The sequence below is a fragment of the Misgurnus anguillicaudatus genome, chromosome 21 (assembly GCF_027580225.2).
Source record: "Misgurnus anguillicaudatus chromosome 21, ASM2758022v2, whole genome shotgun sequence".
NCBI classification, from domain to species: domain Eukaryota; kingdom Metazoa; phylum Chordata; class Actinopteri; order Cypriniformes; family Cobitidae; genus Misgurnus; species Misgurnus anguillicaudatus.
The window spans coordinates 58,224,797-58,246,157 of NC_073357.2; the positions used below are offsets into that span (position 1 = coordinate 58,224,797).

The window sequence follows — 21,361 nt, forward strand, 5'->3', positions numbered from 1 at the left end:
AGAAAAGAAGGGCTTGTCTGCCCATGTCTGTCATTATATATATCATTATATATGTCTGTCATATATATAACATAGCAGACAATAGAAAGGAATTGACATTTCCTGTATGTTATCCTCATGTAAGTATTTAAATACTTAAAAATACATATACACTCACAAACAAATTTACTTTTGTGTTTATTTGTAAAGTATAGTTTTTTATTTGTACTGCCTTTCCCGAAATTAGATATTAAGAGGGACTTTTATTTTGCTTCGTGGAGCCTGTCGTGTGCTGACGTCATAAGGAGTGCGTTGCCGCGCGTCTGTACGCTGAGGAGCGATCGAGGTGTCTCTGTGAGGTAAATAAAAGGATATAAATAATGATAATTTTTTAACAAATGTACTCCCACAACTTAAATGTTATTAAAGCAACTTTAGATAATGTTAAAATATTGTAATACTTTATTGTGAAGTACTGAGAGTTTCTTGTACAACGGCAAACATTTGCAGTTAAGCTTGGTTTCTCAAACAAACATAAAGTTACAGTTAACGTTACAGTTTTATAACTCGACATCCATATATATCATAGTGAGATTTAGAAAGAATTTTTTAAATCAAAATTTAAACCTTAATTACTTAACTTACCATTCACGGCAGCGAAATTTGGATTTATGTGAAATTTACATCTTATTTAACTTGTACCGTTAAATTGCGTGTTCTGAAAAATCTAGCCACCCTGCTGAAAAAACAATAAAACCATTACAGAAAATTCTAATGGTTTTATTAAAAATACCAATAGTAACCATTAGCTTTTACCATTAAAACCACTACATTGTAGTGTGTTTTGGGCCACATTTCATTAGTACCAGTAAAATTCCCAATAAAACCAATATAATTTCTGTTATGGTGTCTCTTGGTTTTTATTAGCAGAGCAAGACCAGGATAAGATGGTAGCTGGTTTAAGGTGGCAGTAGCTGGTTACCAGCTCACCATCTTATGCTTTTTATTTAGTAGGGTAGGGCTGAAGGATATATAAAAATTGCCCTAAATATCACCAATGTGCGTATCACTGCACACATTGCAATAACTGAATAATTTAAATATTTTATAAAATCATTTGTGAAGTTTATGTCTTAAGTTGCAGAGAGAGAGTGTGTGATGCTTTATTTTCCTAGAAAGTATCGCATATCACTTACAGCATATCGCTTTTTCTTGAATATCGTGCAGCCCTAACCTGATGTCAGAGTAACTCCTAAAATGAAATGTGTTTATGTATTTCTATATTACACACCGTCACAAGATCTTTAAAATGAAAAGTGTTTAAAAACCATGATGAACAACACAAGTGCTGAGAGTTTGTGTTGTAGATCACAGAGTTAACAGTGTCATGTTATTACATTGAAGATTCTGGCATTGTTTATCTTTATGTTTATTTGATTATAGTTCATCTATAAATACTGTGAAGAAGTCAAACAAGCAGCTGCTGTCACAACACGTTCAACTACTCTACTATTCTGATCCACTGTTGTAATGATGGAGTGTGTTAAAGAGGAGACTGATCCTGAATCATTAACAATAACACCTCAACATACTCAACAACAAAGAGGTTTGTGTCTAATCTTGATTCATCATTGATAACTACTAAAGATTTCAAAGCGTCAGGATTTGGTTATAAAATCATTATAACATTGTAGTGAGATTTGACTTAGATTAGGGCTGCAGGATACATCTTTGTGTAGTAAATGCTGCTTCATCTGAAAGCAGGTGATGGTGATTTACTACTAAACAAGGAACCGGCTTCACTGACGAGATGTGCAATGACTATTGCATGCGATATATTGTGCATCCCTAACTTAAAGGGTCATAAATTCTCTTCTTTCAGCTCCAGTCTGCCTCATTGTTTTGAGCAGTGCTATTTAAAAGGGTGTGGATGCTGTGAGATAGCCTGGCTCCGCCCTCCTATGTGCTTCCGCTTAATTTTCATTTCGCTTCAGTACTACGTCTGGGTCTGCTCTGTAGAGTTTCGTTTTCTCCTGCAAAAATCTGCAGGACCAATCAGCGAACAGATGGGGGTGGCTAAGAACGATGATGTTGAGGTCGTGCCGAATATACAGAAGTTAAAGCCGGAGCAAGAACCAGGTTTGCTAAGTTTGTTTGTCTGATTATTCTTACTTGTTGTTTCCGGCCGGTTTCGGTGCAAGATATACGTCACGACCAAACGTTAGCGATTGGTTATGGCAGATTCAGAGTGACTCTGGGCAGATCCAATAGTTTTAAACTTTAACAGAGGACCCTCCTTAACGGAAGTAACGCTTTGCAATGGAGCGTGGGCAGACTCTCTGTACAAATGAAATTAATGTACGAGAGTCTGGTTGTACCAGGCTAGCTGTGAGAAGGGCATTACACAAATCGTACATACAAACAACAGCAGCAATAATATTACGCAGCTGCCGAAAATAGTCCCCTTAGTAACTTTCAATACCAGAGGACTATTTTCGAGCACTGCGTAATATCATTGCTCCTCCTGCAGCAATGTTATGGCAACAAAGTCCTTGATTATTACACCAGAATGAGAGTATATTTCCTAGCAATCTGCCTAGAAAATCACAACTTTTAATTTTCCGCCGGTCTTGGTACACAATGTCACTATAGAATAGTGAAGTTTTAAAAAGAAAAATATAGAAACTCTTTGGTTATTTTTTAGGGTAATGCTAATGGTTTAATCAGATTCAATGGATTGTAGGGCTGTCAATTGTCCTCTATTATCCCATTCGAATTTCATTCATTATTTTTGTTTAATATTCGATTTATAATCGATTATTTAATGCTCAAATTTGACTTATTAATATTTACTATGTATCTTTCTACACACATTGAAAAAACGGGCTTATGCGTTGCCAATGCCACTATGAGCTCGTATAGTTGACTTGTTTTAAATTATGTCCACTAGAAGACATTGCAGGTGATAGCTTTCTTGCTAATGAATGATTAAGCTTAGACACAAAATTAACAAAGTTGTCAACTTTAATGAACAATTTCATTGTCAACGCAACAGTTCTCTTTGTTCTCGTATGAGGGCTGCGTAGATCGCATCATTAGTTATACAATACTTACACACAGCACACACATCCCCTGGCCTCCAATTTCACTATTCTTTTTTCATTAAAACACACCTTAGAGGAAGTGTGATCTTGAACAAGTATTTTGTCACTGGTCGAAAAGACAAACTTATCCAAACAAATTAGCATTAAAGACATTCCCAAAACGGTCGCCCATAGCGCTGAGAGCGGTTTTCTCCTGACACTGTGTCCTCTTCACCTTGGCTGCTCCGTTCTCGTCTTCCTCATAACCTTCCTCCGCAATCGCTATCAGCTCTGCTTTCCCTTTCTCACGTACCCCCTGCTGCTGGTTTCGTTTCAAATGAATTAGCTGATGGAAACGCGGGTCGAGGTAGCTAGCGGTATTTAACAGCGCAAATGCGTTAGATAGTGAACACATAAAAAATATAATAATATAATAAATATAATAAATATTTAAATCCCATTCGAATAGCAGTTTAAACGTTCGATTAGTATTCATTTTTTTAATATTCGAATTATATTCGATTACTGAAATTCGTTTCAACAGCCCTAATGGATTGTGCTAAGCCCAGCCTAAGGCTATGTTTACACGTGGACGGCTATTTTCATAAACGGACATTTCAACCTCTCCGGTTTCAAAGATAATATCGTGCACACATGTCAGTTTTCAGAAAAGTGTTTATTTACACATACCCGTGCATATATGCCATCAAGAGAAGCTCAAGCCCACCTAAGCCAATCACCGGCAGCGCTGGTGGTGACGCGAACTGGTTCTTCATGTTGGAGGGAGGAGTTGTTGCAGTAGGTGATCGATGACGTCAAAGTACCGCGAGAGCGAGTTGAGGAATCACACGTAGAGGTCTAATTTCGAATCGCTCTCGCGGTACTTTGACATCATCCGTCGGTCGGTTCTTGCAGCGCCGCATAAAGTCAAACACGCGTAAAATTGCTGACCTCCAAGCACTCGTCTCTGCTCCTCGACATAATGGAGCAGCTGTATTTGCAAATACAAACACACGAAACGAGTTTGCACGAACATAAATGTGAACTTAGAAGCGTTCAGAGTAGCAGTCAGACGTAGGTGCGAGCTCTGGCGCATACTCTGTGACGTTGCCTGCTTAAACATCCGTTTGTCTTAGTTTACATGCAACCGTGCAACCAAAGATTTTCAAGATCTCCACTTTAGCCGGAGTTTTTAGAAACAATCGGTTTCAGAGGCAAGTTCTCCGTTTGCGTTTAAACGAGGCGCACAAACGAAGGTAAATCTCTCAGTTTTTAAAAATAACCATGTACATGTAAACAGGGCCTAAAAGTGGTAACAGAAGACCCGGAGATCAGCTGAATAGATTCCAAAATGGTTAAAATCAAATGTTTAACTCTAGGGGAGCTGGAAAATAAGTATGTTTTCAAAAAAAGTGGAGTGTCCCTTTAAATTCATATTACAAACAGCAAGATTTTAATTTTTGGACTCAGATAAAATTACCAAAATTATGTAACATTAATAAAAGTAATTTTAACAAGTAAGGGCCGAAAAAGACTGAATGCGCAAGGAACCTTCGCCATGCCGATTGGTTTCCACCATTGGGCAAACGGGTGGTTATTAAATTGGAATTAGATTTTTATCATTTGAATTTTTTTAAATGTTACTTTGTTTATTTCAGACTTGTTGGAAGTGAAAGAAGAAGGTCAAGAACACAATGGAATGAAGGATGAACATAAGGACCACAATTTTATGACTGACAGCTGCTCAGAAACTGATGAGAATTCCTCCCAAGAAAGAGTTGAAGACAACAATGTTTTTGAATGCCATCTTTGTGGTAAGACTTTCTCAAAAAAAGGGAAACTAACGCGTCACCTAAGGATTCACACTAAGGCGCCTCACGCATGCTCCCACTGTGAGAAGACTTTCATCAATAAAAGTACATTTGTGGATCACATTAGGAGTCACACAGGTGAGAGGCCTTTTTCCTGCCCTCAGTGTGATAAACGTTTCATTAATAAATCAAGACTTAATGCTCACATAAAGACTCACAGTACTGAAAATCCGTACATTTGCCCTCAATGTGGAAAGACTTACGCATGTAAAGAATATCTTCATAATCATATAATTTCTCACATTAAGACAAAACCTTTCTCATGCCATCAGTGTGGAAAGAGTTTTTCATATAAGAGAAACTTAAATACTCATGTGAGACGGCACATTAGTGACGGGCCGTACACCTGCTCTCATTGTGGAAAGAGTTTCTTCGGTAAAGCAAATCTAGAAAATCACATACGAATTCACACTGGAGAGAAACCTTACACATGCCCTCAGTGTGATAAGAGCTTTAAACAACAAGGAGCTCTTAGGGATCACATACGAATTCATACAGGTGAGAGACCTTACTCTTGCCATCTGTGTGATAAGAGTTTTAAACATCAAAGTGTTCTTGGGTATCACATGCGAATTCATACAGGTGAGAGGCCTTTCTCATGTCATCTGTGTGATAAGAGTTACATACATGCATATAGTCTCAAACAACATCTGCAGATTCACTCAAATGAAAGACCTTTTAGCTGCGATCAGTGCGATAAGAAGTATTTTATAGCATTTCTGTTTAAAGAGCACCTAAAGACTCATTCAGATGAGAGGCCGTATTTGTGTTCAGTTTGTGGAAAGGGTTTTCAATCACACAGAAAAGTTAAGGAGCACCAGAAAACGCATACAGGTGTGAAAAAACATGTGTGCTCTGTGTGTGATAAAGCCTTTCTGAGAGGCACAGACCTAAAGCGACACCAAGAGATCCACGAAAAAAATCCTAAAGTGCTCAGATTGTGGAAAGAGGTTTTTTTTAGTTTGGGAAGCTGATAAAACACACATGACTCTCAGAGAAAAGTGCTGTCCACAAAGAGTGAGCAAAGATGAACTTTAGGCCCATGCAGATGGTTACCCCTCTTCCACTGAGGCTGGTTCTGTGTCGACACCAAAACTAGAACGAACACCCGGCCAGTGCTCAGTATGGGCTCACGTTACCACCAAAAATAGAGCTGAATGCACTACTTCACCAGTGACCAGAATTGCTCAGGGTTATATTATTAAACTGCTGCGTGTTTTGCTGTATTATATCATGGGGCTGTTGAATTCTTAATCTGATTGGTTAAGAAGTGTTCCATGGGTGTTGATTATTTTTCTGTAAAATGCACATCTAATCTGTCAAATGTCTTAAAATAACCAACAGAGCAATGTTTGTGATAACTGGTATAAGCTGAATAGTTGACTCCGTTGTGTTGAATTATTTGAAAATAATGCACACCTGCTGCGGTGTAATTCTGTTTTGTGTCGTGCTACATTAGCACCTTGGGTGTGGTTTATTTTTTAATAGTTCCTTAGTTATTTCATGTTATGATGTTACTGTAATAATGCACACTCAAGGTGGTAATGCAGACATGATGCAAAGTGGAGTTGAGGTCTGGACTTTGATTGGGCCAGTTGGGAAAGGGACCTAAATCTCCTTATGATGGCTCTATTCTGGTTTATTGAGCATAATGATGACTTTGTAGATAAAGTGGTGGCCATCATAGGGACATTTGGGTCATTTTTCTTGCTGGACCACTCAAAGTCCAGACCTCAACCCCATCAATCAAATTTTGAGCCAGATGGAAAATAAACTGGACTTGTAGATTCAAAGAAAAGTCTTTGGCTGAGTTGAAGAAGGCATTTGATTACATTACTAATGAAGTTCTGAGGAAATGACCAATCGTAACAGTGATTTTTTTTGCGTTACCGACGCTATTTTGTCTGACATTCAAACCACATAATAGCGATAAACTGACTGTACACTAAGGCTGTTTCTTGTTCAGTAGTCAGGGCAGCTTCAGCACAGGAGCCAGCCCCGGTGGAAAAACTGCTTGCATTTCTCCCAACAAATTAATTTCTGTGCGTTTTCTAGAGCATGTTATTTTAATAGAGTGAATCTTTTGTAGTGATTTTTAACTGTACCTTTAAATAAATCATGCAACATGTAGTATAAGCGTGTTGTGTTTCTTTCCTTTTGAATTGACACCTAATCATTAGTGAACTTCATGAATGATGTTTTTTTTTATGTTGAGAAAAGAAGGGCTTGTCTGCCCATGTCTGTCATTATATATATGATTATATATGTCTGTCATATATATAACATAGCAGACAATAGAAAGGAATTGACATTTTCTGTATGTTGTCCTCATGTAAGTATTTAAAATACTTAAAAATACATATACACTTATGAACAAATTCACATTTGTGTTTATTGGTAAAGCATAGTTTATTATTTGTCCTGCTTTTCACGATATTAGATATTAAAAGGGACTTTTATTTATTTCGCTTCTTGGAGCCCGTCGTCTGGTGACGTCATAAGGAGTGCGCTGCCGCCGCCGCGCGTCTGTTGGTTGAGGAGCGATTGAGGTGTCTCTGTGAGGTAAATTAAAGGATATAAAGTATGATTAATTTTTAACAAATGTGCTCCCACAACTTAAATGTTACTGAAGCAACTTTAGATAACGTTAAAATATTGTAATATTTTATTGTGCAGTACGGCAAACATTTGTCAGTTAAGCTTATTTTCTCAAACAAACATACAGTTAACGTTACAGTTTTATAACTCGACATACATATTTATCATAGTGATATTAAGAGATTTTTTTTATCAAAATTTAAACCTTAATTACTTATTTTACCATTCACCGCAGCGAAATTTGCATTTATGTGAAATTTTTGCTGAAAAAACAATAAAACCATTACAGAAAATTCTAGTGGTTTCTATTAAAAATACCAATAGGAACCATTAGCTTTTACCATTAAAACCAATACACTGTAGTGTGTTTTGGTCCATATTCCATTAGAACCAGTAAAATTCCCAACAAAACCAATAGAATTTTTGTGATGGTTTTTACTGTTTTTTTAGCAGAGCAAGACCAGGATAAGATGGTAGCTGGTTTAGGTGGTTTAAGGTGGCAGTAGCTGGTTACCAGCTCACCATCTTATGCTTTTTATTTAGTAGGGTAGGGCTGCAAGAGCAAGATATATAAAAATTACCCTAAATATCACCAATGTGCGTATCGCTGCACACATTGCAATAACTGAATAATTTAAATATTTTATAAAATTATGTGTGACGTTTATGTCTTAAAGCGTAACTAAACCATAGACAGTAAAATAAATGGACACAGCGACCCCCTTGGATTCAACGGAGACAAGTGAAGCCAATAGCCGTTTCTCAATACCAAGTACACCAAACTAGGACTTGTGTCCTTCGTAGTTCGAACTTGCAAGTTCAGACTCGGAAGAACAAACTCCTGACGCGAAATGCATTCTGGGAAACTTCGCTGTCATATGTCCACACAAGTCTCCGGCTGCGTCCGAAACCGCATACTGTATAGTAGGTACTGAATTAGATGAAGTACCTACTTACTTGGCGTTAAAACAGTAGGTACTGTATAGTATGAATCCTGGTAGTATGAATGAGATTCGGACGTACTACATCCGCCATGTTGCTACATCACGTGACATACGTCGTCATCACGTCATGTCATTTCAGCGCGAAAACAACCGCATGCCTTGTCTTCTTCGTTGGATAACTCCTCTCCCGGGGCATCATGGGATAGTGAAGCGTCCATCGTGTGCACACTGCAAAATCTAGCCGGAAGTAGTAGGTCATCCGGGTACTTTTCGCATACTATTTTTCGAATACTATGTATTCGGACATACTACTCGCCTCGCCTACTGCTTTTCGCCTACTATATAGTAAGTAGTAGGCTGTTTCGGACGCAGCCTCCTTCTTCTTCTTCTTCTTCTTCTTCTTCCTTTTAATGGCGAGTAGCACCAACTTTAAGGTGCATTATCGCCACCTACTGTATTGGAATATGGACCAGAGTTTCAGCCTTACATTATGTTAATAAAAAAAAAAAAAAAAACACTAAATTCTCCCAATCAGCCCTGTTGTTTTAAGATAAAGAAATAAACTTTCTAAACCATTATGTTTTATATTTTTAAGATTTAACTCCACCACTCCGATCTTCCTAAGTTCATTCCTCATTATTTCTCGTTCATTATTATATTTTTGACATGCACAAATAACATGTTCAACTGTTTCATCTAGTCCACAATGATCACATTTTCCTGTTGGATCACACAAGTCTCCTCTGATGCATCCTCGATAAAATAGGCGGATCAAGAACACATCCGGGGATTTTATGTGAACTTGGGCTTGATGCGAACTTTGAATTGGAACAGTGCTTGGGCCCCGACTGATGACGTTTCACAAGTCCACAAGAACGCAAGTACAGACAAGAACGCATATTGAGAAACGGCTAATTAGAAGCTCACACTTCCGGGGGGGTCGAGCGTACTGCGCAGACTCAAACTGAGCTTGTCTGACAATTGTAAGTCTTCTAATAGCTATGCCGAGAGAAATCTGAATCACCCACCGAATCTTGCAGAAACGGCGAGCGTGAACAGGAGTACATTCTGTATTAAGTATATTTAGTATTCTGATTAATTACTTTGTCATTTTGCATAGTATTTATTTATTGTAAAGTTTAACGCCAGTACGCCATATTCTACATGCGCTTCTCCTCCTGTCCATACGGTAATTTCTCTACTGTGCGACAGAGAGTCGCGTGGTTATGACCCAATCGTTAGCATAGTTTTACTAAAACTGCTTCTACTGGACCATAACGTAAGATACAAGGTAATGGAGCCTTTTATACATTTTCGTGTTTCTTTAGAAATAATTGATGCACAAATTGAGTCTTTAAACGCCTCAGATGTAAAGTTATTCTCTGTCAAAGTGACGCCAAAATGAATGGGAGTCAATGGAATTCTAAGAGCAGGTGGGGTCCGCTAGCTAATGGCGGTGCCCAGGGCTGCTTCAATAAAATATGAAACCCTGCCCCCCTGAACTAAACCCCTGGTCAGAGCGTGACTTCACCCACTGGCAATATTTGAAAAATGCAAGAAAAGTGGGCAGATCCCAACGGAGATGGAGGGGATGAACAAGTGTGTGGTGAGATCGTAACAAGGGCGTGGTGAGCTTGAATCTGCTTACGTCACAAGTTATTTTTTGGACCCAACATCCAATAGGGAAATTCAACTGCAGTAGCCACCGTTCAACCTCAAGAGGGCAGCACTCAGACGTTTTTACACCATATATTGTAGTATTGAAACACTTTATATCCAAATGTCAAAAAACTTACTAAAATCAATGAACAGCACTAATAAAGCCCCATTATTACAGATCATTAACTAAAAAAGTTGGTTTAGGGTTCAGTTACGCTTTAAGTTGCAGAGAGAGAGAGTGTGTGACGCTTTATTTTCCCAGAAAGTATCGCACATCACTTACCGCATATCGGTTTTTCCTTGAATATCATGCAGCCCTAACCTGATGTCAGAGCAACTCCTAAAATGAAATGTTTTTATGTATTTCTAAATTAAAGACTGTCACAAGATCTTTAAAATGAACAGTGTTAAAAACAATGATGAACAACACAAGTGCTGAGAGTTTGTGTTGTAGACCACAGAGTAAACATCATGTTATTCTGTCATTGTTTACTCTTTATGTTTATTTGATCATAGTTCATCTATAAATACTGTGAAGAAGTCAAACAAGCAGCTGCTGTCACAACACATTCAACTACTCTACTATTCTGATCCACTGTTGTAATGATGGAGTGTGTTAAAGAGGAGACTGATCCTGAATCATTCACAATAACACCTCAACATACTCAACAACAAAGAGGTTTGTGTCTGATCTTCATTTATCATTAATAACTGGCAAAGTTTGTACAGTGTCGGGCTCTGCATGGTTAAAAATCATTAGAATATTATAGTGAGATTTGACTTAAAGGGGCTGTGAATTTGTCGATTTTATTGTTTTATGCTGATGTCTACTTATGATATTCGCATGGTTTTTACATTCAAAAACATCAAAAGCAATAATTTTTTCGCTATCTTGTAACATGGATTAGTGGCTCTCTGGAGAAAAGCTTCTTTGGAAGGGGCGGCCGCATTGAAAACTTGGAAGTAAACGCCCACTGCTATGATTGGACAGCTTAATTCTTTGTCATTACATGTGGGTAAATGTTTTAAAAGCGTTAATGTGTAAAAAATAGCCGGCGAACACATATATGTTTGAGCCACAAAAGATTCTGGGTGCTAAAGATGATACACATAAATGACAATACGTATAGTAAAGTAGAAACAAAACTTTAAACTCGACGTGACTAAATTACCCTAAACAACACAGTAAGCGCGCATCAGAATCTAAACTGCGGCTGATAAATCATTATCAATAACTTTGTATATTTCTGTTGTGCTTGTGGGGTTGCTCTTATATACTCAAAACGTTAAATACCACAGTTATATTATAAAAAAGCTTTGTTGAATGTTTGACCTTTCAAACGCAAATTGCCTAAATTACCGTATACAACACAGTAAGCGGGCATCAGACTCTAAATTGCGTCTGGTAAGTCCTTCTTTAACACTAAGTTTGTATATTTCTATTGTTATATTACAGTCGTATTGTTAAGTGTTGTACCTTTATTAATCGTTTAATGTTTTAAGTAAATTAAAACAGTCAAACATACGTGTTTAGACACGGATGTTACAACAGGACATATCAAGCGATCTCTTCTAACAAAGCAATAGTGAAACGCAGTAACTTAAATAAACTTACTGTGTTTACTGCTGTGTCATTTTTGTCAGATCCATTATTAGTGGTGCTTTTAATCACAGTCTCTCTGCAAATCCAGCATCGACTTATTTACAAATTAATCTGCGGTACACAAAGTAAACAAACACTCCCCACGCAAGCTGGAACTTCTTCAAAAACAAACTTTATCCACGCATTCCTAATGTTATGTTTTGAGCCTCCGTTATCCACTGTCTGTGTTCTTCCCATAGACGGTTCTTCCACAACCGAAAACTGCGTTTCCATGGTTACTCTATCATAATAGATCACTGCGTCAAAATAAAAGTCTCTCAGAAAAAATTTATTTGAAAGTCATTTTGGTTACATTTGGCAATCTTTAAAGACATGTTTACTGATTGTTGAGACACATGTGTTTCAAGCGAAGCTGTGGGCAGGGCTACAAAAGCGGTCGTTGTATTTGGCTTTGGGGAGGTGCTCGGACATTTTCAGTTCTGAAACTTGCAGGATGTTCATTTAAGTATGATGACCTCTTATATAACAAACTATCACTTTAAAATTGAGTATTTGGTTCACCGCTCCTTTAAAGGGTCATGAAACCCCTTCTTTCAGTTCCAGTCTAACTCGTTGTTTTGAACAATGTGATTTATATTGGTATGGATGATGTGAAAAGAGCATTACACAAATCATACATTTTAGACAACAGCAGCATTACAGAAAGTACTTAATATAATAAATTAAATCAAATCTAAAGTTAAGTAAAACGGTTACAGTGGAACATGACAGTTTTGATTTGTCTAATTATTTTGCCAATTTTCTCCCCATTGCACAAGTTACATTTTCAGAATGTCCCTTTTACTATATTTATTTTACATTTATTTAACAAAGACATTTTTTAACATTCCAGCAGTCATTATAGGAACTGGTCACTTCTTCGGTCAGATAGCTATAGATAGACTTGTTAAAACTCTTCCATTTCGACCACACAAATGAGTCTTGGCTAAACGAATATTAATCCGACCTTCTTTTCCTGCTCAAAATGCAAATAACCTATTCATTACTATAATACCTTAAAAACTTGCAACAATGCATATGTATATCTGTATGTTGAGCAGCGGACGCGCGCCTGCCTGCACGATCAGAGGGAGAGAGAGCCAAGAAAGACAGGAGATGACAGAGCACTCAACAAAGCAGTCTAACAAAAAGCTTATTGTTAATAAATGTTTTATTTCTTGTTTAATAAAAGTCTGTTTGTCATCGTAGAACTTTTATTACATTATTACATTAAGCTGGAGAGACACTTTATGGTTTTTGTACTGAATATGAATATAATTTGATCATAAACTGTGCCCAGTCCAGGACTCTGAATAGGTAGCACTGGTAGCTCTTATCACAAATAATAAAATTACTGTCACTGCATTATTATTAATGCAAAATGTTTTAAAATATGAAAACTACATTCTTAAAGCTTTCCAATGATTCATAGTTTGTCAACATTTTTGAGGATTTATAATAGGATATAGTGTTATGAAAAGGGCTTGACATTAACTTTTTTGCTCACCAGCCAAAGTGGCTAGTTGTTTTCCAAAGTTACTAACCACTCAGCATTTTAGCATTATAGTTGTGCGTAGGTCCTACGGCATAGGTTCCCCGTCGTTTTTCATTTACACACTTGAGTCGTCGTCCGCGTCGTTGTGCAACCACACGTGCAGACCGCAGTATTCACGCGTGTAACCACAGTAGTAACGCGACTGTGAAAGAAGAAGAAGCTTGGCAAGTTAACCCACAAACAAAAAAGAAACAGCAACTTGTGTATGATTTGAGAAGACCAGCAATGATGGAAGTAAATAAACAGCGACCTTTGTTGCAGTTTGTGTTAAATCACTCCTCAACTTGGCTCATTTTTTTTTTTAAACACCACTTCTGCAGTTTGGCAGTATTTCGGGTTTGGACCGAACGAGAAGGGAGAGGCGGTAAATACGAACGAGGCAATATGCAAATTGTGCAAAAAAAAGTGACCACGAATGGGTCTATTTGCACTTTTTTTATAAGCTGCTCTTTGTTATTAAAAGTTGTTCGGGCGGTGTGATTTAATTTAATTGATTTGTGTGCGCGTCTTTCCATGAAAACTCTTCTGCATGTTTATGTTAATTTAATTCTTTTTGCACTTTTTATTAACTGCTATTTGTTGCATGTTATTTTGTCATTGTTTCAGTGTAAAAGGCTCGTTATAGTCGTGCGTAGGTCCTACGGCTTAGCCGTGACGGCGTAGGTTCCGTGTCGGTTTTCATTTATACTTTTGCGTCGTCCTCCGCGTCGACGTGCAAACACACGCGCAAACCGCTGGTAGGCAGTATCCACGGGTGTAACCACAGTAGCAGCACGACCGTCAGAGAAGAAGATGCTTGGCAAGTTAACCCACAAGCGAAGAAGAAACGGCAACTTGTTGTGTATGATTTGAGAAGACCGCAATGATGGAAGTAAATAAACAGCGACTTTTGTTGCAGTTTGAGTTAAATCACTCCTCAACTTGACCATTTTTTTCATCGTTGCAAACGGAAATACCTATGATGCAGTTTTTTTTACCTGACAGGAGGGGTTGTGGTGTACCAATCACAGCGCTTGCGGTCCGCGTAGAACTGACGCGCTGTTAAATTTTTTGCGAGGTGCACATTAGGCTACGCAGAGCTACGCACAGGTTATGGATAGGCTACACCATAGCTACGGGTAAGAACTTACGCACGACTATAAATCGCCCGGCATTATTACTATAAATTTTTTCCGGCATTATTTACAGACAGAGTGCTGGAAGCAGAAAGCGATTGCAGGTCATGTGACTAAAAAAAACCAACCTTTCCATGACAACATCGAAATCTCGGCCTAACATCTGATCATAGCTGAACAAAACAGGTTTTTATTTCTCATCTCTATGGGGTGGTTTAACGGACAGGGAATAGACTAGTCCTAGACTAAAATGTAAAGAACTGTCAAACTAGGGACATCCCGATCCAATCACATGACCCCATCCATCCGTTTGGCCCAACGACGGAATCCGATGATTATAGCGTGTTCTGTCTTTTCCGGCGCTTGCAGATGACGTTTTGGCATTTATGCGATTTTGTATTATTATCTGACTCCAAGATAAAGTTAATATAAATCAGATTGATAATTTCTTTTAACAGTTGCAGAATTTGGGTGGATGTTTGGTTATTCTGGTTTAGCCCTACTTGTTATTGCATCCGTTCATTCGGCCACTCATGTTGCTTTGGACTCACGCACCAGCCGTTTATTAATATTTAATAATCATGCGGGCCCACGATCACAACCGAATCAGGCTTGGTCGCTGCTAGAGGTTAGACCATATGTTCAGAGGTGCAACTTAATTTGCAATATTTATTTCTATCCAGAGGTTCACGACCACTATCATCAAACAAACTAACCGTCTTCTCCAATGATAGCTTTGTATAATTATGCCATAATTTAATATGCAACTAAGATAGATTAATATTGAAATAACCAGAGGCTGAGGCTCATCTGATTTAGAGTGGTCAGACAACATTTACTTGTTACTCTAAACAGGAAATTAGCCTCCACGCATCTAATTTAACTTAAACTAACGGCAAGTGCTAGTCGGATCTCCAAAATCCTCCGCTGATGTACTACTATGCCATCTAGTCTGGGATTTTGGTTTGTTATACTAGCTTGATTTCAGACATTGCGGTAACAAGGGTACATCGTAATTTACTAATCATGTCAAAAACTTTCGTAGCCACAGAATAAATCCAAACATAACAATTTATTAACCAGGTAAGAAGGTCATAATTCAAAGTCAATTTACATTCCAATTCAAATACGAAGAAACAAATGGAATCAAATGAGAATAATGCATACCTGGCAAATTATGAAATCTGGTTACAGATTTCTCAAAGTAAAATGAAAATACATGATGCTATATCAAAGATACAGCATCATTGGGGTGCATTTCTAGATATAGAAAGTCCCGCTGAACCATTTTACATCATTCCCTTAAATATCCAGAGAGACAAAGCATATATGAATTTGGTACTGATTGGTTATTTGTAAAACTCAGGGGTGTTGCCTAATATACATACAGTGGGTGATTTGTCAACATGTCTAAGGTAGGAGTTGTCATCCCCACAAAACAAATCACAACTTACCCCTGTACATATATACTATATATATTCTCATTATTTTTTAACACATCAATAGTTATGCGCTGGTACAGAGTTAGACTCTTTTGACTCCACACAGAAACAGCAACGCGTGGGGCATGACATAAGGAACATCCTGGTTCTGTTTTTTCGCTCTTCTTTATTCTTTTTTTATGTATTATAGAAGTATCGGATCGGGACTCGGTATCGGCAGAAACTCAAAATCAAATGACTCGGACTCGAGGGCAAAAAAAAACTGATCGGGACATTCCTAGTCCAAACTAATAAAATCTCTTTTTAACATATCTTAAAATACGTCAGTGCCCTGTGTTTTGCCTCAAAATGGACAGAAGTAATGTTTTTTAGTAAGGCATGTTTGTTAAAACTAGTTATATTTCCTAATTAACCTAAGCTCTAGTACTAGTTTAAGATAATTCCTGTCCGGGAAACCACCCCTATATTTATTTGTAGTAGTAAAATGCTAGAAATCAATATCCTTTGCTGATATTTGGAGAGTTCAGTTTATAGCACCCTCACCTGTTTGTACTATTTGTTAAATATATATATATATATATATATATATATATATATATATATATATATATATATATATATATATATATATATATATATATATATATATATATTTTTTTTTTTTTAGTTCAATAAATGTTACTTTTTTAAATTGAGACTTCTAACATTTGGCATCATCATTGTGTCATTTGATGTAAATTGAGTGAGCAAAAGCAGTATCGGCTCAAGAAAATCGTCAGCCAGTATCAGTCATCGGCTAAGGCAGATGAAACAAAAATCGGTATCTGCACTGAAAAATCCATATCGGTCGACCCCTACTGTATACCCAGGTAAAACAGGGAGGAGGTTTGCCCATATAACGCAGTTTTTTTTAACCTGACGGGAGGGGTTCAGGTGGACCAGTCACAGCGCTTGCGGTTCGCGTAGAACTCACTGTTAAAAATTTTGCGAGGTGCACATCAGGCTATGGATACCTACCGCGTAGAACTTACGCACGACTTTAAATTGTGCTTAAGATCTGCGTATGGGGTTCAATGTTGTTCTTGCTACGTCGCCCCTCTGCGGTTATAGGTTGCTGCTATAATCACTTTGATTCGCATTACAATTTACAAACAGCAATAAAATTACAAAAGCTACATAACATTAAAAGTAATTTTAACCAGTAAGCGCACAGAAAAGGAGTGAATGCGCAAGGACCCTTAACATTTCCGATTAATTTTTATCCATTGGAGCAATGGGTGGTTCCCTTACAATGGCAGAATTAGATTTTTTTATATTAAAGTTAGTGCTGGGCGATAATTCGATAATGATAATTTACCGGTATAAACTTTTTCGATACAACGGTAAGGACAGTTCGATAATGTTTATGCACTGTGCGTAATGAAGGAGTGGAAGATGAGGTAAGTTATTCATTTATTAGTAGAGCCCTATGATTTTCGCGATGCGGATAACGCGGATGGAATCACGGAATCCAAATCCGCGGAAACAGATTCATGTGTGTAATGTTGGACGAGTAAACATGGTTCGTCAAACACAGCAGACAGTATACTGTACTTTCTTTCAGCGTCCACACAGCTTTAAAAGTATATTTACAGGACATTCACAAATTCAGGAAACTGAGGAAAAACAGCAGATCCACCACTGCAGTGAATATACCGCTCTTGACATCCATTTATCAGCGTGTATGGACCATTTCAAAAGATGTAAACAACACTGGTCCAGAAGCACTTCCTGTTTCCGTTTTTTAACACTAGATAAACATTGGGATAAAATAAACCAACAGAACATATAAACCTGAATTAACTGAAGTTAAACAAACATCTTAAAGGTAATGATATATGTGAAATAAAAAAATACTGTCACAAACTGTAACGGGAGGTTTTTCTGGACCAGTGTTGTTTGCATCATTTGAAATGGTCTATAGCTCGTATATGTATAACACACGTGTGATCACTGAACTAAGTTTTCTTTCTTGTTTAAGTGAACATAAATAGCTGGATGTTACTCAGTATATTGAAACTTAAAGCAGTCTATCTTGGGTCTTAAAGTGACAGTAGATGTGTTGATTTCATAACAAATATATTTACATTTAATACAGATGCCTCAACATTCTATTAGTATTTATATTTGTCATGTTCTGAATAAAAATGAGTTTAAAACCATTATTAACTGTCTGGTTTTTACAATTTTCATTCAGGAGCAAAAATCTTTAAATTTGACTGGAATAAAGATTTGTTATTTATCATGATAATTATCGATATCGACCGATATGGAAAACATTTTCTCAATAATTTTTTTGTCATATCGCTCATCCCTAATTAAAGTCAAATGAAAAAGCAAATTCAAATTTTTTAACGTTACTATATTTATTTCAGACTCTGTGGAAGTGAAAGAGGAAGATCAAGAACACAATGAAATAAGGGATGAAGATCAGGACCACAATTTTATGACTGACAGCTTCTCAGAAACGGATGAGAATTCCTCTCAAGAAAGAGTTGAAGCCAAAGATTTTTTTGAATGCCATCTTGGTGGTAAGACTTACTCAAAAAATGAGCAACTAACACATCACCTAAGGATTCACACTGAGGCGCCTCACGCATGCTCCCACTGTGAGAAGACTTTCATCAATAAAAGTACATTTGAGAATCACATGATGATTCACACAGGTGAGAGGCCTTTTGCCTGCCCTCAGTGTGATAAATGTTTTATTAATAAAGGAAAACTTAATTATCACATAAAGACTCACAGTACTGAAATGCTGTACATTTGCCCTCAATGTGGAAAGTCTTTCACATGTAAAGAATATCTTCATAATCATATAATAACTCACATTCAGACAAAACATGTATCATGCCCTCAGTGTGGAAAGAGTTTTTCACATAAGAGTAACTTAAATGCTCATGTGAAACGGCACACTAGTGATGGCCCGTACCCCTGCTCTCATTGTGGAAAGGGTTTCTTTTGTAAAGCAAGTCTAGAAAATCACATACGAATTCACACTGGAGAGAAACCTTTCACATGCCCTCAGTGTGATAAGAGTTTTAAACAACAAGGAGCTCTTAGGGCTCACATACGAGTTCATACAGGTGAGAGACCTTACTCATGTCAACAGTGTGGTAAAAGTTTTAAACAAAAGGGAGCCCTTCAGTATCACATGGGAATTCATACAGGTGAGAGGCCTTTCTCATGCCATCTGTGTGATAAGAGTTACATAAATACAAACAGTCTCAAACAACATTTGCAGGTTCACTCAAATGAAAGACCTTTTAGCTGCGATCAGTGTGATAAGAAGTTTGTTTTGGCATCTTTGTTTAAAGCGCACCTGCAGACTCATTCAGTTGAGAGGCTGTATCTGTGTTCTGTTTGTGGGAAGAGTATTAAATCACACAGAAAATTTAAAGTGCACCAGAAAATACATACAGGTGTGAGAAAACATGTGTGCTCTGTCTGTAATAAAGCCTTTCTGAAACCCTCAGACCTAAAGCGACACCAAAAGATCCATGAAAAAAATCCTAAAAGTGCTCAGATTGTGGAAAGAGTATTTTTGAGTTTGGTCCAGACCTCCACCCCATCAATTTAATTTTTGGCCAGTTGGAAAATAAACTGGACTTGTAGATTCAAAGGAAAGCCTTTGGCTTGAGTTGAAGATGGCATGGGATAACATTACTGATGAAGTGTTCATTTCCTCACAAATCATAACACCAATATTTTGCATCACAGACGCTATTTGCCATTTTGTCTGACATTCAAATTAATGATTTAGAAATAAATCGACTGTGTCTCAATTATAACTCTTGTTCAGGAGCCAGCCTGGTGGAAAGGGCTGCAGATAAACCTCACGACTGAATTACTCCCAACAAATTAATTTCTGTGTGTAATCTAGAGCATGTTATTTTAATGGAGTTAATTTTTTGTATTGATTTTTAGCTGTATTTTTAAATAAATCATGCAACATGTATAAGATTGTTGTGTTTCTTTCCTTTTGAATTGACACCTAATCATTGGTTACCTTCATGAATGATGTTTTTTCAAGTTGGGAAGATAAGGGCTTATGTTCCCATGTCATTTTTAATATACAGTCCTCGTCAAAAGTATTGGCACCCTTAGTAATATGAGCTAATAAGGCTGTGGATTCATTCAAGTAACACAATTGAAAATTGGGAAAAATGTTATGAGAGAATTGTTTTTGGTGCACATTAGCTACAAGTATTGGCCCTCTTTTATTAAATAGTTTTTGTTACCTACAAATTAAATGAGATCAGGGAACAAACAGATCCTCTCAGATTTCAATCAGAAAAAGACTGAGTTTGATTTTTTTTTATCCAGTTGTTATAGAATCCATGATGTCTAGTATTGTTATAAGATGTCCAGGAGCTTTGGTAGAAAAACAGACTCACAACATTAAAGATCAAAAAGTATATTTAACCATGGACATTGGTACTACCTAATTCCAGTGTACACCAAACTCATCTTGTGTGTTTGTTTGTCTAAAAGCATTTATTTTGCGTTTCATCTGACCGTCCCATTTTAAGTTTTAGTGTCGACAACTAAATATACTGGAGTTTGTTTCTCTCCACTCCTGTCCAGTTGGTGGCGGTAATACACCATAAGTTGGCATGTCAACCGCCATTAAACACTACAAGAAGAAGAACAACATCAATCTTGGAAATTAAAAGGGACTTTTATTTTGCTTCTCAGAGCCTAACGTGTGGTGACGTCATAAGGAGTGCGCTGCTGCTCGGTTTTCGGCTAAAAGAAGATTGAGGTGTTGTGTGAGGTAAATAACACTACAAAATATAGAATTTTTTAACATGTATTCCAAAAACTTAAATGTTACCGAACCATTTTTTTGATAATATTAGAATATTGTAATACTTTATTGTGAAGTACTGAGAGTATTGTACAACGGCAAACATTTATCAGTTAACTTTACACTTGTTCTCTAAAACAAATGAAGACCCTGCTGAAAAAAAAATAAAACCATTACAGAAAATTCTAATGGTTTCCATTAAAATACCAATAGGAACCATTAGCGTTTACCATTAAAACCACTATACTGTAGTGTGTTTTGGGCCATATTCCATTAGAACCAATAAAATTCCCAATAAAACCATTAGAATTTTCTGTAATGATTTTATTGTTTTTTTTTCAGCACTGGAGTTTGCTTCCAAAACGTTTCTCTCGTTTTTTTTATTGTGCATTCCAACTGATACCAACCAATCTGCAGTTGATTTGCTTTGATTTAAGCCTTCACGACAACAACAAAAAAATACAGTCTTATCTCGTTCAGAGTTTTATAAATCCACTACATCCATATATATCCATATAAGGATTTGGAGATCAAAATTTTAATCTTAAATGGATGGTTAACCCAAAATGTGTCATAATGTATTCACTCTCATGTTGTTACAAACCTGTATAAATGTTGTTGTTC

The 21,361-nt window shown here is 37.1% G+C and overlaps 2 protein-coding genes across 5 annotated transcripts in view; both read left to right on the forward strand.

The window, feature by feature from the left end:
* LOC141349128 (uncharacterized) overlaps window positions 1–21,361 on the forward strand; it is a 70,462-nt gene that overhangs the window by 23,257 nt on the left and 25,844 nt on the right. The window contains exon 2 of one of the 3 annotated variants that reach the window (XM_073859483.1): window positions 18,303–19,888. The exons of the other annotated variants lie outside the window; for them this stretch is intronic. Within the exon in view, the coding sequence (XP_073715584.1) occupies window positions 18,303–19,507 (1,205 nt within the window). The 3' untranslated portion in view covers window positions 19,508–19,888. Of the gene's footprint in view, window positions 1–18,302; window positions 19,889–21,361 lie in introns of those variants that run through there. 3 annotated transcript variants of the gene reach the window in all.
* On the forward strand, window positions 318–7,075 carry LOC129451938 (uncharacterized). 2 transcript variants are annotated; one of them, XM_073859455.1, is made up of 3 exons: window positions 318–338; window positions 1,423–1,585; window positions 4,721–7,075. In XM_073859455.1, the coding sequence occupies exons 2-3, from the start codon at window positions 1,510–1,512 to the stop codon at window positions 5,905–5,907; spliced, it is 1,263 nt and encodes a 420-aa protein (XP_073715556.1). In that variant the 5' UTR covers window positions 318–338; window positions 1,423–1,509; the 3' UTR covers window positions 5,908–7,075. The 2 variants fall into 2 exon arrangements, with proteins under 2 accessions (XP_073715556.1, XP_073715555.1); XM_073859454.1 differs by lacking the exons at window positions 318–338; window positions 1,423–1,585 and adding an exon at window positions 1,665–2,118.